Genomic DNA, 15,610 nt, shown 5'->3' on the forward strand with positions numbered 1-15,610 from the left:
TCCATCCCCCAAACACAATACATGTCATAATCTGCATGACAGGCCCACAAATGAACATTCCCTTCTCTTACATACTTCCTGGCTATTTTACCACCAATGACATGTGCAAAAAGAACCACACCGACCTAGATAAAGAGCTGGCACCGAAGGAACCCACGCTGCAGAACATGGGGCTTGTTCCTGGATTGGAGCCGGTATTTAGCATGAGATTTCTGTCTGGTGACCGAGCTGCCGCTGCAATTGGCTGGGATGTGGCTGTCAGACTGGCAAATGGGTTTTCATCTCTAGTCTGAGTGGACATCATTAGCACTTCCATTAAAATCTGGCCAATCAAGTCCTTAAAATCAGAGAACACTGTTGGAAAGGCAGAATAAAGAAGAGGTTACACATGGTTCTTCATACACACAGTCCTTGAATAAGCCAAAGTGAACCAGAGAAGTTCGATGTGGTATCTTGGGTTGGATTCTGGAACAGTAGAAGGACGTCAGTAGAAAACCTGGTGAAATCCAAACAAGGTCTGGAGTTTAGTGAACAGTAAGATCTTAGTTCTGACAAATATACTATGGTTATGTAAGATGTTAACATTAGGGAAAACTGCGTGAAGTGTATATAGGAACTCCCTGCACTATCTCTAGAACTTTTGGTAAATCTAAAATTATTCCAAAACAGAAAGCTTATTAGAAAAAAACAAAAAAGAACTGGAGCCCAGCTGATGAGAGTCACTGCTGATATATATTAACTATAAAAAGAAGCTACTCCCAACTACAGAGGTTAGTTTATCACACTAGAAATGCAAACTGGGTTACTATTTCTTCACCTCTGTATGTTTATATAGTTAAACTGTTAAGTACAAAGTTCAAAGTATTTTATGAAGGGTCTAATATTTAGTCACCACCTGCCTTTCTGGAGCAGACTCTTGTCTTCTAGCTTCCTTCTTATTCTTTGCAGTTCCCAACTGCTTTACTGTAGGTCTTTAGATATATTTTAAATATTACTAAATAAATAAAATGTCTAACCCATGTAAATCTTATCTGATTTGTTATTAAAAATTACCACTTATATATGTACTGGACAGATTTAAGAATCTTAACAGTTACAATAATTACAAGTGGCAGGGTTTTGAAACTCATGGTTGCTAAGCTCATCTCTATAACCAGAGTTAAGAAGATCTCAGTGAAGTCAGAAGTAAACTGTCCATCCACCAGGAACACAGAGGACTCATGCGCGCACGCATGTCTGTCATGGAAGACAAGCAGCAGAGAAAAGGGAATGCAATCTCCTTGATGTTCATTCACTCATTTAAAATGTATCTACTGAGGGATTATTAAGTGCAGGCACTGGGAATACATCAGTGAGCAAAACAGACAAAAATTCCTGCCATCAGGGAGGTTATATACTAGTGATACGTAGAAGAACACTCTGGCGCACTTCCCCTCCCTCTTCTGTTCTCGAAATGACTGCTGTAGAGAAAAGTGAGTGTGCCCTGTAATGCTGGTATCTTGCTAAGAGTTTTATTACTTTGCTGTAAGTGTGGTTTAGTGTAGCCTCTTAAAATAGAATCCTGTAAACACTGCAAAATATCAACATGTGCTATCTTGCTAAGCAGTTTAATCAAGCCGATTTACTCCACTGTCTCCATATGACCCGGGAGGCACTTACAGCAGGCATAGGCCATCCAGAGCGCCTCTCTCAGGATCCCCGGAGACTACCCAGTATACTCCTGCCCAGAGTATAAGAGGCACTAATGCTCTCTCTAAGCACCTTCTTATTGCAAAGGAAAAAACTTCAACCCTGAGACAGTAGAGACCATTAACTTATTTATACGGTTTTCTTTTAGAGAAATCATAAAAGTAAAAAAAAAATTTATCAATAAGATAGGTGGAAAGTAGCCAAACAGCAGTGTCCTCATCAAGAAGTATCCCTGTAATCAAAAATACAACTGCAAAGCAAGACAATGAATGTGGATAGGAGGGAAAGACAAAAGATTTTTCATCCTGGTTTTCTATTAAGGGCTCTGAAATAAGACAGCTGAGCTTGATTCCTACCTTCTTTTGGGTTCTGCTTAAATTGTGCAGAAAGAGAAGAAAGAAAGATGACATCTCTGTCCCGGTCCTTCCAGGAGACACGGAAGATCTTACAGACCAGCTGTAAGGCCTGTTCTTCAGACACTTCAGAACCTGATGAAGGCTCCTTGTGAGGAAGAAGATTTGAGGGTTAATTTCAAGTAGTAGGAGGTGTGAGTTAGACTTTAATAGAAATACCTAATTCTGATTTAATTTTTTACAAATGAGGATATTTTAGAAATGCATAAAACTATTCACCTACTGATTTAGGGAAAAATAAACTTGCTACTATGACTTCAAGGTTACAACATGTAGGTCTCACGAGCTTACAACGCAAGTCTATGGGGTGGGTGGAGTATAAACCAGCAGGATTGTTATCAGGAATTGCCAAGGAAGACAGTGATAAAGGATGTACATATATCCCATTTATTTACTTTTCTGAATGCTAAAAGACCAGGTTGACATTCTAGGTATACAACCAATTTTTCTCTAGAAATGCTTCCAGAATTCAATGTTTTTCACTACTTTCCATCACAGAAAGTATCATATATGAAAGAACTTTGTAAACACTCAAAACCTATACAAAATAAAGCACTGCACCACCAGGAGGCTACAGCCCAGCTTCTAATAATGTTGCTGAACACCAATAATTTACTGAACAGAAAGTGATGCAATTATCTCTACCAGTTCTACACCATGACACACACCAAAAACCCAAAAAATCCTTTTTCTAAATATAGGGAACTAAGGCTCAGATGATAACAAAATATAAAAGCCTCCTGTTTCCTCACATTCTTGCTTCAATTCCCAGTCATTTCCCTCAGAATACAACCAAAGATGTGATGACCTACTTGCTTAAGCAATTAAAGACAGACAGAAAAAAATTCAAATTAGCTCTAAATTATTTGCTAACATTTACTGAAAAAAACATGGACCTGAAACAAAGATAACTGAAGGATTTTTATCAGGTAAAAGGACTGAGTTATACTTCCACTAATAAGGGTGATCAAGGCTACCCACTTTTTCTGAAAATAGTAAAAGAAAAAACCCAGTCAACTAAATAGGATCTGCTGGTTTGGGGTGGCATTCTCTCATGGACTTTACAGATACAAGACATGAAGCAGTGTTTATTTATATTACCTGTAACTAAAAACAGAAGCAAGGGCTTCATCTCTTACCAACCTTATCGCTGAGGCTCCTTTTTTCTCTTCGGTCATTTTCATCAACTTCCATATTTTCAATTCCTGAATCCACATCCACCTGGGACATGCTTTAAGTATAAAAGACAATCAGTCTTTCACCTTAGATAAATCCACCCAATGTCATAGCTACTGGTTGAGGAAAAGTTTTTGTTTTTTGTGGTTTTTTTTTTTGGCCGTGCCACATGGCTTAAAGGACCTTAGTTCCCCGACCAGGGATTCAACCTGTGCCCTCAGCACTGAAAGCACCAAGTCCTAACCATGGGACCGCCAGGGAATTCCCTGGGGAAAAGTTTTAAACTATCAATCAAAATCAGTCAGGAAAGCAAAATAATAAAGGTTCATCTTTTTTCTCATTAATTTTTAAGAGCTCTTCATATATTAGGATATAAACATTCTATCATTCTTGTTGAAAATATTTTTCCCAAGTTGTCATTTCCTTAGGCTCACTTTCAAAAATAATAATAATATTGTTGGAAATATTTTCCTCAAGTTGTTATTTTCTTAGGCTCACTTTCAAAAACAAAAATTAAGAGCAGGTTTTCTATACATACTATTTCTAAATGATATACAATCAATCAGAGCCTGATTACAAAATCTGGTGAAGTACATATATTATTTCCCCCACATTAAATAACTGTCCCAGCACCACTTATTGAAAAGACCATCCTTTTCAACACCAATATGAAATCACCTACGTCATATGTCCAACCGTCATACGTGTGCAGGTCTCCTTCTGGATACTCATTGCTGTTCCATTAGACAATCTGTCTGTCCCTGAGCCAATACCACTGTGTTGTACTTACTACGACTTCACAATAAACCTTGCTATATGCTAGGTCAACGCCTCTACCTTATTCTTCTACGTCAGGAGAGTCTTGGCCATTCTTGGCCCTTTGCTCTTCCACACGTACTTAAGAATCAGCTTGACGGGTTCCTTAAAACTCCTGTTGGGATTTTGACTAGAATTTCACTGACTCTATAGATCAAACTGGGAAGAAAAGACCTCGTTATGTTACTGATCTATCCATGGACAAGGTACCTCTCTCCAAGTATTTAAGGTCTTCTTTCAATAAACTTTGATAATTTCCTCCCTAAGTCTTCCACTTCTTTTGCTAAATTTATCCTTAGGCACCATATATATATATATATATATATATATATATATATTTTTTTTTTTTTTGGCTGTGTTGGGTCTTTGCTGCTGCGTGCGGGCTTTCTCTAGTTGTGACAAGGGGGGGCTACTCTTTGTTGTGGTGCGCGGCCTTCTCATTGCGGTGGCTTCTCTTGTTGCGGAGCATGGACTCTAGGCGTGCGGGCTTGCTTCAGTAGTTGTGGCTCACGGGCTCTAGAGCCCACGCTCAGTAGTTGTGGCACACGGGCTTAGTTGATCCGCGGCATGTGGGATCTTCCCGGACCAGGGCTCGAACCCGTGTCCCTTGCATTGGGAGGCGGATTCTTAACCACTGCGCCACCAGGGAAGGCCAGCACCAAATATTTTTAAATAAAATTGTGAATGGGCCTTTTTAAAAGTTAAGTTTTCTAATTTGTTGCGAGTACATAGTAATGTAACTGACTTTAGACACAGACCTCTTATAAGCTACTTGTTTCCTTATACACTGGGCTTATAAGGCAATCATTTTATCTCCAAATAATAACTGTTTTGTTTCTTTCACTCCAATCCTAACTTGCTTTACTGCAGTGGGTAGGATCCCATGTTGAATAGAAGCAGAAACAGCACTCATCCTTTTTTTATTCCTGATTTTAAAGAGAATGCTTCTAATTTCTTACCACTGAGTATGAGAGCTGCTGTGGTTTTTTGGTAGATGTCCTTTATATTAGTGAGAATAAGAGGCTATGTTGTAGTAACACATACACTCTGCAATCTTAGAGGCTTCACACTATAAGGGTTTGTTTCTTGCCTCCGCAAAGTTTGACGAGTGAAGCAACCTTACGCCATCTTTAATCTATGCCGTCTGCAATATACAGCCTCCAAGGTCACTAGAGCAAGAGAAGAGAGGGATGGAGGAGGATCATCGGCTCAACTGCCTTCACCTAAAAGTGACACATGTCACTTCCATTCACAAGTCTACTGGACAGAACTAGTTAATTGGCCCCAATCTAATGGCAAAGGAGACTGGAAAGGCAGGGGAGCCTGTGGAATATTTGGTGAACTCTGTCTCTGCCCTACAGTTTAAGGATACAACTTTCTGTCTCCTGTTTGCTAAGATTTTTACCATGAATCAATGTTGAATTGTATCAAACCTTTGCAACTTCCAAGATTATATGGCTTTTCTATTTAATATATAATGTAGTGAATAATATTTATAGATTTTCTAATGTTAAAGCACCTTTGCATTCTTAAGATAAACCCAAGTTGGTCATGTTATATTATTTTTTTTAACTAATCTTTTAGTTGAAATATACAGAAATGTGCATACATGATGTGTTTGGCTGAATAGTTTCACAAAGGAAACATACTAATGTAACCGACACCCAGATCAAGCAACAGAACATTACCAGCACCCCAAAAGTCCCCCTCATGACCCTTTCAATCACTACTACGCTAGCCCACAGTAACTGCTCTCCTGGCATCTAGCCCCATAGATGTTTTGTCTTCTTTTTATGTGCTGCAGTATTTGATTTGCCAATATCTTCAGACTTTTGCAAGTATGTTCATAAGCATGATTACCACGTAATTAATTTTCTTCTTTTACGTTATTCTTGTCTGGTTTTGTACATTAAGGTCATATTAGTCTCGTAAACTGATTTGGTAAGTTTAAAAATTACCTGAAAAATGTGTGTAAAGTTGGAATGCTGGAATTACCTATAAAATCATATAAGAAACGTGCTTTCTTTGGAAAATTTTAAAATACTGATTCAATTTATTTCACTTTTTTTGATTATTCAGGTTCTCTCTTTTTTCTTGAGTCAATTTTGGGAGAATGTGTTTTTCTAGGAATTTTTCATCCAAATTTTGAAATTTATGTGCATCCTGCATATTTACATTTTTTGCAGAATTCTTTTTCAGTAACAAGTATTACTGAGTGCCCGTTCTATGCAGGCATTGTTCCAGGTGTCTGAGATGCCAACAAACAAACAGACAAAAAAATCCCTGCATCATGGAGCTCCATTCTAGTTAAAGGGAGAAAGATAATAAACAATAAACAAAGCATATAGTATATGATAAATGCTATGGAAAAATTAAAGAAAACAGAGCAGGAAAAAGGCAATTGAGAGGGCAGGGCTTTCCCCCTTTTAAATGGGGTGACCTCACTGAATGCTATCTGGGCAAAAATATGAAGGAGGTTAGCCATGCACATATCCAGAGGAAAAGTATTCCAAGAAAAGGGGTTTTATTCCCGATATTTATTTATATTCTTTTTCCATTTTTAATGTATTATATATAGCTTTATATTCTCTTTAAGAAGCACATTAGCTGCAACACACAAATGATGATATGTAATATTTGTTATTGTTCAGTTCTAGATACTTCCAAATTTCCATTATGATTTCTTCTTTGACTTGTATTTAGAAGCATGATCTGTTTTTAAAATTTCCAAATTCATGATGGGTTTTTAAAAGATTTTTTTACCTTATATAATTATCTAAGCTAATGTTAGAAAACGTGATCTGTATGATTCTGACTCCTGAAACCTCTGGGTCAATGGATTTTATCAGAAAAGAATGTGTATTCTCCAACTGCAGAGTGCCAAATTCTGTATCTTTCAATTTGATCAAACTTGTTAGCTGTGTTGTTTAATTTGTCCATATGCTTACTGATGTTTATTCTCTTTGCTCTATTGATGACTGAAGAAGACATGTTAAAAACCTCCCATTATGATTATGTCTGTGTCAATTTCCTCTAGTTCTATCAAGATTTGCCTTATTTCATGTTGTTATTACATTACTAAGTGCATATACTTTGGAAACTGTTATATCCTACTGGTAAACTAAACACTTATCACTGTACAGTGCTTATTTCTAGTAATACTTTGTGGCAAAGTCTAATTTATTAATATACTTTCCCCAATTTTCTTTTGTTTAGTATTTTTGCCCGGCATATATTTTTCCCTTTCTTTTATTTTCAAACTTTCTCTAACCTAATGTTTCAGGTATGCCTTCAGTAAACAAGAATAAAGCTGTGTTCTATTTTGTTTTTAATCCAACCTGACGTTTCACTGTGATTTACTGTGATTACTGACGTATTTTCATTTCTTTTAACCATCTTATTTTGTGCTGTTTGCCTTTTTTAAAATCTGTGTTTCTTTCTTCCCTTTCTTTGAATTGACTTAAACCCCCTCCCTACCCACCCCAATTCCATATTTTCCCTTTGCTGGTTTGAAAATAAACTCTTTCTATTCTTTCAGTGGTTACCCTTGAAACTTCATCAAGTATTCTTAACTCAAAATCTAAAAGTTGGCCACTGTCTTCACCCCTCTCCCAAGCATACAGATCACTCCCCTTCCGGCTTACCTGCCACTGCTGTTCAGTATGTTAGATCTACCTGATGATCTACTTCTCTCCCCTATACTATTTCATAAACTGTTATTACTGTCTTACACCATCAGTGTTTAGGGTTACCACATATTTAATATTTTCTTGACTCATCTTTTCTTCTTGCATCTCAGACATTAGTCCTGAGACCATTTTCCTTCGTCTTAAACTGCATCTGTTAAAAGTTCGGGTCTTCTGGTGGCAGACTATCAGGTTGTTCTAGTTTGTTTTTTAAATCTATAAATGTCTTTATTTCACCCATGCTCTTAAAAGGTAGTTCCACAAGGGCACATAATTCCCAGCTGACAGTTACTTTCTCTCAGCACTTAATGCTACTTCCACCATCCTCTGGCCTCCATCACTGAGACATCTATCTAACTATTGTTCTTTTGTAGATAATCTCTCATTTCTCTCCGGCTGCTTTAAGCGTCTTTGTCTTTGGTGTTCTGCAATTTTACTATAAAATGTCTGGATATGAATTTCTCTTTGTTTAATCTGCTCGTGAGTTGTTGGGCTTCCTGATCTGAGGATTCATAACATTTATCAACTCCAGAAAAATCCTCAGCCATTTATCTTTTTGATAATGGCTTCCAAACCAGCAGAGGAAAAAACATGGAATAAGGAGAAGGGTGGGGAATCTCCCAGTCTGCCTATTCTCTCCTTTTGACATTTCTATTAGATATATATTGGATCTGTGTCCTCTATATTTCTAAATACCCTTCATATTTTTCAGTTCTTTTTCTCTTTGTGGTACACCCTGGATAAGTTCTTCAGCTCTATCATTCCATTTGTTAATTTCTCTTTAGTTATTTTAATCCACTGTTTATTATTTTCATTTCTAGAAATTCTATTTGGTTCTTTTTCAAATGTGCTTGGTTGTTTTTATAGTTGCTTATACCTTATTCATATTTTCCATACTCTTAAATTTATTTAAACATACAAATTTTACATTCTGTATTTCATCATTCCAAACCCCAAAAACATCTAGGTGAATAATTCTGTTGTTATTGATTCTACAGATTCTTCTTACTCATGGTGGCTTTTTCTAGCGTGCTTTAATTTTTGACCATCAGTTCATATTTCTTGGAAATTTTTCTAAGGACATTTTCTAAAGACTTGGATGATTTATGTTTATATCTGCTAGATGCCTAAAGACACTAAAGAGTCCATTGTCTATGACAGTTCTTAGCCTGAGATTTTTCAGACTACCACGATAGTGTAAATTTAGGTTCTAAACCCATGTGAAAGTTACCCACTGGCCAAGAAATTGCAGAGTTGACTTGATTTTTAAAAATTCATCCACTCAGAGCAAAGGTAATAAGAACACAATTGTTTTTACTCTATGGGGTTGATTTTTTTCTACTTGATCTTCTTCCTGGAAGTGTAGTCCTTTCTGAATTCTTGCCTAATGCGGGGTAACCCCTGACCTGGCTCCTCACCCCAACCCACCAAGTGCACGACACCCCAGTATCCTAACACACACAGAAAATGGTATCTGTCTGGCCCACTGACATAAACAGAGGGGGCTGCTTGAGGGCAAAGGAGCCAGGCCCTGGAGGTCTGGCTGCCCAAGGAGTACTCAACCCTCCAGCGACTCTGTTATCTTGTCACAGCACACCTGCAACACAGGAAGGCTCTGCTCCAAGACACCCTGATCCTCATGGAGCTCCTAGAATATGGGGCTTACCTGCCTATACCCTTCCAAACTTTTAAAATTTCACCAAGCAGTAAATCTTTGCAGAAATTTTTAGGGGCTGACCTATGCTTGCCAACTTTGCATTTACAAAATAAAGACATTAAAAAAAATTTTTTTTTACCACCTATACCATTATTTCATAAAAGACATTCCAACACCAAAAACAAAAAAAGGTATACAGAACATTTCAGAATAAAACAAAGACCTTTCAATTTATTATATTTAGCTCTGATTTGCTAAGGACTGCCATGGATCTCTGGGCTGGCATTTGAGACCACTGGACTAGAGATTAAAGTGAATGGATCTTTCCCTTTCCAACAACAAAGCAGCTTACTGGAAAACTGGCTTACTTTACCTTTTTTCACAAGAGACTCCATCGATATCCATGCTCTGGGAACGTGAGAGAGACTGAGATTGTGTTTCAAGGCTATTGGAGGGCGAGCTGCTGAGAGAACTGACTCCTTCACTGCTCTGGCTTCGATGGGCTACTCCTAACCAGAAGAGACATGAAAGGTGAAGTCTCATGTGAGATAACGTCAAAGCTATTTGTAACGGCCACAGTAAACACACAGAATCGGCATTCACACCATCATTACAGTTGGCAACCGAGGACTTTCTATCAGAATATTACACTGAAGGTTGAAGGAACATTAAAATCATAGGAATGTTAGCAAGAAATCATAATTTATCAACAGATATCACATGAGGTCAGTTACAGAGCTACGTCTGATACCTAAAACTAACTCATCACCTTCTCTTTCACTAATTCAAACTATGGTCCCTGAGTACAAATCAGCTTCCAAGACAGTCCAGAAATATCCTTGAAATGTACCAAAAATAAGATACCTTAGTGAATGGATAGAGAGACAGACAGATGGAGAGATGTATGATAAAACAAATACAGTAAAATGTTAATAGTAGAATCTAGGTGATGCGTATATAAGCATTCACTGCAAAATTCTTTCTACTTCTCTGTATGCTTAGAATTTTCATAATAAGATGTCGAATAGATCCATCTAAGCCATGTCCTTAAATACAGATCAATCCATTTATTAACTGAAGATCTTATCTTGTGATAGTTTGGGGAAAACAAAAATCCTGACATCATCCTTGCCCTCACAGAGACCACAGTGTAGCGAACCACCGCCAGGTACACAGGGACACAGTGTTTCTAGTAATGTCTTCAAAACCATCTTTTTCATAGAATTTTAAAAATTACTTTAACTCTATGAATATCTTTCTATAAAAAAGAAAAGTTTACCCAGGCATTTTCAAGTACTTAAAAAATATATACCTATGTTGCTGAAAGGAAAATGGCTCATATATTTTAAAAAGCAAAACAACACAATTTGAGTTATCACTTGTAGCTGAAACAACTATCAAGTGGAGGAAACTTTAACCCTCCCAGCATCCCAAGAAAATCCACTTGCCACCCTTTCAAGTCTCTCTTCGTTGAACACTTTATCCATGCCTGACAGCAGGTTTTAACATAGACCTGTTTGGTTTTTTTTTTTAATTTTTAATTTTTTTTTGGCTGTGCTGGGTCTTTGTCGCTGCACACGGGCCCTCTCTAGTTGCGGCGAGCGGGGGCTACTCTTTGTTGCGGTACGTGGGCTCCTCATTGCTGTGGCTTCTCTGGTTGCAGAGCACGGGCTCTAGAGTGTGTGGACTTCAGTAGCTGCAGCATGCAGGCTCAGTAGTTGCGGTGTGTGGGTTCTAGGGCACGCGGGCTTCAGTCGTTGTGGCGTGGGATCCGTAGTTGTGGCTCACTGGCTCTAGAGAGCAGGCTCAGTAGTTGTGGCACACGGGTTTAGCTGCTCCGCGGCATGTGGGAATCTTCCCGGACCAGGGATCGAACCTGTGACCCTGGCATTGGTAGGCAGATTCTTAACCACTGCACCACCAGGGAAGTCCCAGACCTGTTTATTAAACTTTTGCAGGACTCAGGAGGGAAAGAGAAACTAAATTTTTACTATTCATAAGTAGATTAAAGTAAAATACCAAAAGCATTTGATATAGTGAGAATTTTGAAATAAGCTTAGAGAAGACAGTAAAACTTTAAATCATCAATTCCAGTGTAACCCAAAATAAGTCCTCAATAAATATTTATTGAAGGAGTAAATAACAGAGCATCAACAATGTCCTGAAGAGAATATCATTTTACCTACCACACTGAAAGGACTGACAACTTTTTAATAAAATAATAAAGTTCAACAATTTTTATGGGATATCAATTTAGCAGCTTTTAAATCTCCACCTTGTAAAAACCAGTTCTAAAATTAAATTGATAATTACAATAAGTTGTTTAAGTAACTATACTTGTAACATAGGGTGCTCTGCTATACTATGTATACAATAACCCTATAGTAATAGAGTGCCAGAGTATATCATATAGTATAATATACTGTATTTGCAATATTTTTATAAGACGACAAGAATATCATCTGAATTCTTTTTTTCCTCAACCCTCCATATGATCTTCACAAGGCTCAAGTGGGGCAATTCTCCCCAGAATTTATTATGTCTACCAGTGTTCCCCAATCTCTACACACCATCTAGAATCTAGGAGGGACCCCACTTCTTTCTTTTTATTTATTTATTTGGCTGTGTTGGGTCTTCGTTGATGCATGCAGGCTTTCTCTAGTTGCAGCGAGCCGGGGCTACTCCTTCGTTGCGGTACACGGGCCTCTCATTGCAGCAGCTTCTCCTGTTGCACAGCACGGGCTCTAGGCGTGTGGGCCTCAGCAGTTGTGGCACGCAGGCTCAGCAGCTGTAGCGCACGGGCTTAGTTGCTCCACGGCATGTGGGATCTTCCCGGACCAGGGCTCAAACCCATGTACCCTGCATTGGCAGGCAGACTCCCAGTCACTGAGCCACCAGGGAAGCCCTCCACTTCTTTCTTAAACTTAAAAAAAACGGAGGGTCTCTTTGACTTTATCTAGAATCGATATAAATTAAATACTGTAACTAAAATCAAATCAAAACAACAGAACAAAATATCACTTTGGGGACTCCCCTGGTGGTGAAGTGGTTAAGAATCCACCTGCCAATGCAGAGGACACGGGTTCGAGCCCTAGTCCGGGAAGATCCCACATGCTGCAGAGCAACTAAGCCCATGTGCCACAACTACTGAGCCTGCGCTCTAGAGCCCGTGTGCCACAACTACTGAAGCCCGCGCCCCTGGAGCCCGTGCTCCGCAACAAGAGAAGCCACCGCAATGAGAAGCCCGCGCACCACAACGAAGCGTAGCCGCTCGCCGCAACTAGAGAAAGCCCACGCACAGCAACGAAGACCCAACGCAGCCAATAAGTAAACAAATTAAATTAAAAAGAAAAAAAAGAAGCTGGGACTAGATGGGAGAAACAACTTGTAGGACTCACTACAGCTTCAGTTACTTTAACTGAAAGTTACTTGTAACTGAAAGCATCTCAATTTAGAAGGCTGCCAGGTGACTGCCAAGTCACTCCCGGATGAGGACCTCCTTCCCATGGGTGGCAGCCCACCCAGTATTTGTCTCTGTTAGAAAGCACATCATTCTGGAACAGAAGCCGTCCCTTCATGCTCAATGGATAATGAAGCTACCCACTGGCCCTATTTTTACCATCTAGGACCAAAGGAGGCAAGCATAAGCCGGCCTCCTCCTCATGATGTTTCACACTGTTTTCATGGAAAGCTATCACAACCGCCTGAGATTTCTTTTGTTTGAACTACACATGCCTATGTTGTTTTGGTCATTTGCTCTTCCAATCCACTTACTGATCAACAGATCTTTCTTCGGTGCCTACCACGTGGCATGCACTGTTAAGGCACTGGGCACGCAGCAGTGAATAAAATGGACACAAGTCCCTGTCCCGCAGAACTTATACTCTAGCAGAGGAAGCAGAGAAAACAGGATATACAAGTAATATACATGCTATGTCAGCTGGTGACAGGAGCTCAAAGAAAAAGTGTCTATGTCAGATAGAGGTTGCACTTTTATACAAGGTGGCCAGAGAAGGCCTTTTTAAAAAAAAATTATTTATTCATCTCTAGTCGCAGTGAGCAGGGGCTACTCTTCGTTGCGGTGCGTGGGCCTCTCACTATTGCGGCCTCTCTTGTTGCGGAGCACAGGCTCAGTAGCTGTGGCTCACGGGCCCAGTTGCTCTGCGGCATGTGGGATCCTTCCAGCCCAGGGCTCAAACCCGTGTCCCCCGCACTGGCAGGCAGACTCTCAACCACTGCGCCACCAGGGAAGCCCCAGAGAAGGCCTTTTTGAGAAAGTGACATGTGGATAAACAACTGAAGAGCTGAACAAAAAAGACATGTGGACTTTAGCGTAGGAGAATTCTAGGCGAAGAAATAGCAAATAAAAAGGCCCCCACTAGGTACCATGCCTGGAATGTTCCAGGAACAGAGAGGAAGCCAGTATGGCTGGAGCAGAGGGCGCAAGAAGGGCAGTGAGAGAGGAGGGCAGGGCCGGGGCAGGGCCAGGTCACACATGGCCCCGGGTCGAGGTGAGGACTCTGACTTTCATTCTGAGTGAGGCCGGGAGCTAACAGAAAATGATATGACCTGTCTTACGAGGGGTTCGTTTTCTATTTTGTTTTGTTTAAACTTGTTTATTTAATAGATCCCTAAAAATCTGTTTATCCAACCTGCCAAGAGCATGGCTAATAATATCTACCTATTTATGATTATGAATAATGATGATTATATGAGAAACACAATCGGGACTTAACAGCAGAGAGGCGCACTGCCAAGAACTAACCATTCAGAGTCGCCCGAGTCTGTTGGTTTGTGATAGTAACTATCCTGCTTGCTGTAAAAAATAACGCTGCTGTCATACAATGCTGTACTTATGCTTTAGTGGGAGCCAGTATGGCTCTACACTGAGAACAGACTGAGGTGAAGCAAGGGTAGGCATGGAGAGACCAGTCTGGAGCCCACTCCAGTAATCCAGGCAAGATATGCTAGTGCCTTGAACCTGGAGAGGTGGTGAGATGAGAAGAGATGGTGAGAATCGGGTCTGGTTCTAAATTTTGCTGATAGACCTAGAGCTGGGGTCGGCAAGCTACAGTCCACAGGCCACTCTTACCTATTTTTGTAAATACAGTTTTATTGGAACACAGCAATGATCATTAGTTCATCATATATTGCCTATGGCTGCTTTTGTGCTACGGGGCAGAGAAGAATATTTGTGACAGAGACTGCACAGCCTGCAGAGCCAAAAATATTTACTATCTGGCCCTTTAGAGAAAGAGTGTGCTGACCCCCGATCTAGAATATGAGGTAAAAAGAAGAGAGAATGTTTTAGGCTTAAGTAACCAGAAAAAAAAAAGTTGTCATTTATTGAGAAGGGGTCCTAGGAAAAGACAAGATGTAAGGAAATATCAGGAGCTCGATTTTGGACGTGTTACCTGTGAGATGTGTAGTAGATGATGCGTGGGTCTGAGGTTCAAACGACAGGTCTGAGCTGGAGATATAAACTTAGGCATCATCAGATTAGAAATACCAACTAAACCCAGGAAGCTGGATAAAATCAATAAGAGAATAAGCATAGACGGAGAGGACAAGAGGTTAACTGAGTCCTGGAACCCTGACACTTCGAAGCCAGGGAAACGAAAAAGACTCATACAAAGAGCTAAGAATGGAGACAGGACGAACACCAGGAGTGTGATGCTCCGGAGCGAACAGACACCTCAAGGAGAATAAGGCCAAACCCACAGTGAACGGGGCTGACAAGTCAGATCAGACAGTGACTCAGAGCGGACCACGGAAGGCCTCACCTGACGGGATTCGACTCAGCAGAGGTACAAGGACAGAAGGAGGAGACTGAGGACAGGCAACTCTTTCCAGAAGTTCTGTTGTGAAGGGGTGCAGAGATGTGGGGTGGAAGCCGGCAGGGTATATGAGATCAAGAGAGTTCCTTTCTATTTACTCCCAAGAGGGGAGAAAGAACAGCATGCACAATGGCTGTTGAAAGAAAAAATAAAAGGTTTCCACTTGAGATGGAAAACCAGATGAAGCAGGAGAGAGACAGGAACTGTTGGAACAAAGGCTCTGGGTAGGTGAGAGGAGATGGGATCCGCGGCGCAGCCTGCAGTTAGGGCAGGGACAGTTCAAGCCCAACAAGAACTGGCCACATATTCGAGTAGGTGGGTGGAGGCATGACCGAA

General features: G+C 40.0%; 2 protein-coding genes across 5 annotated transcripts in view; one reads left to right on the forward strand and one right to left on the reverse strand.

Annotated features, from left to right (window-relative positions):
- The window catches only part of CLSTN1 (calsyntenin 1), a 523,112-nt gene that overhangs the window by 228,083 nt on the left and 279,419 nt on the right, over positions 1–15,610 (forward strand). The gene's annotated exons all lie outside the window — the stretch shown is intronic.
- Positions 1–15,610, reverse strand: part of UBE4B (ubiquitination factor E4B) — a 111,272-nt gene that overhangs the window by 65,509 nt on the left and 30,153 nt on the right. For 3 of the 4 annotated variants that reach the window (XM_004272373.4, XM_004272372.4, XM_049712581.1), the window contains exons 3-6: positions 9,811–9,946; positions 3,246–3,333; positions 2,046–2,190; positions 126–354 (exon numbers count right to left, since the gene is read on the reverse strand). In XM_004272373.4, coding sequence (XP_004272421.1) covers positions 126–354; positions 2,046–2,190; positions 3,246–3,333; positions 9,811–9,946 — 598 coding nt within the window. Of the gene's footprint in view, positions 1–125; positions 355–2,045; positions 2,191–3,245; positions 3,334–5,053; positions 5,264–9,810; positions 9,950–15,610 lie in introns of those variants that run through there. The other variant, XM_049712579.1, reaches the window with a different exon arrangement.

Source organism: Orcinus orca, chromosome 1 (assembly GCF_937001465.1).
Source record: "Orcinus orca chromosome 1, mOrcOrc1.1, whole genome shotgun sequence".
NCBI lineage: Eukaryota > Metazoa > Chordata > Mammalia > Artiodactyla > Delphinidae > Orcinus > Orcinus orca.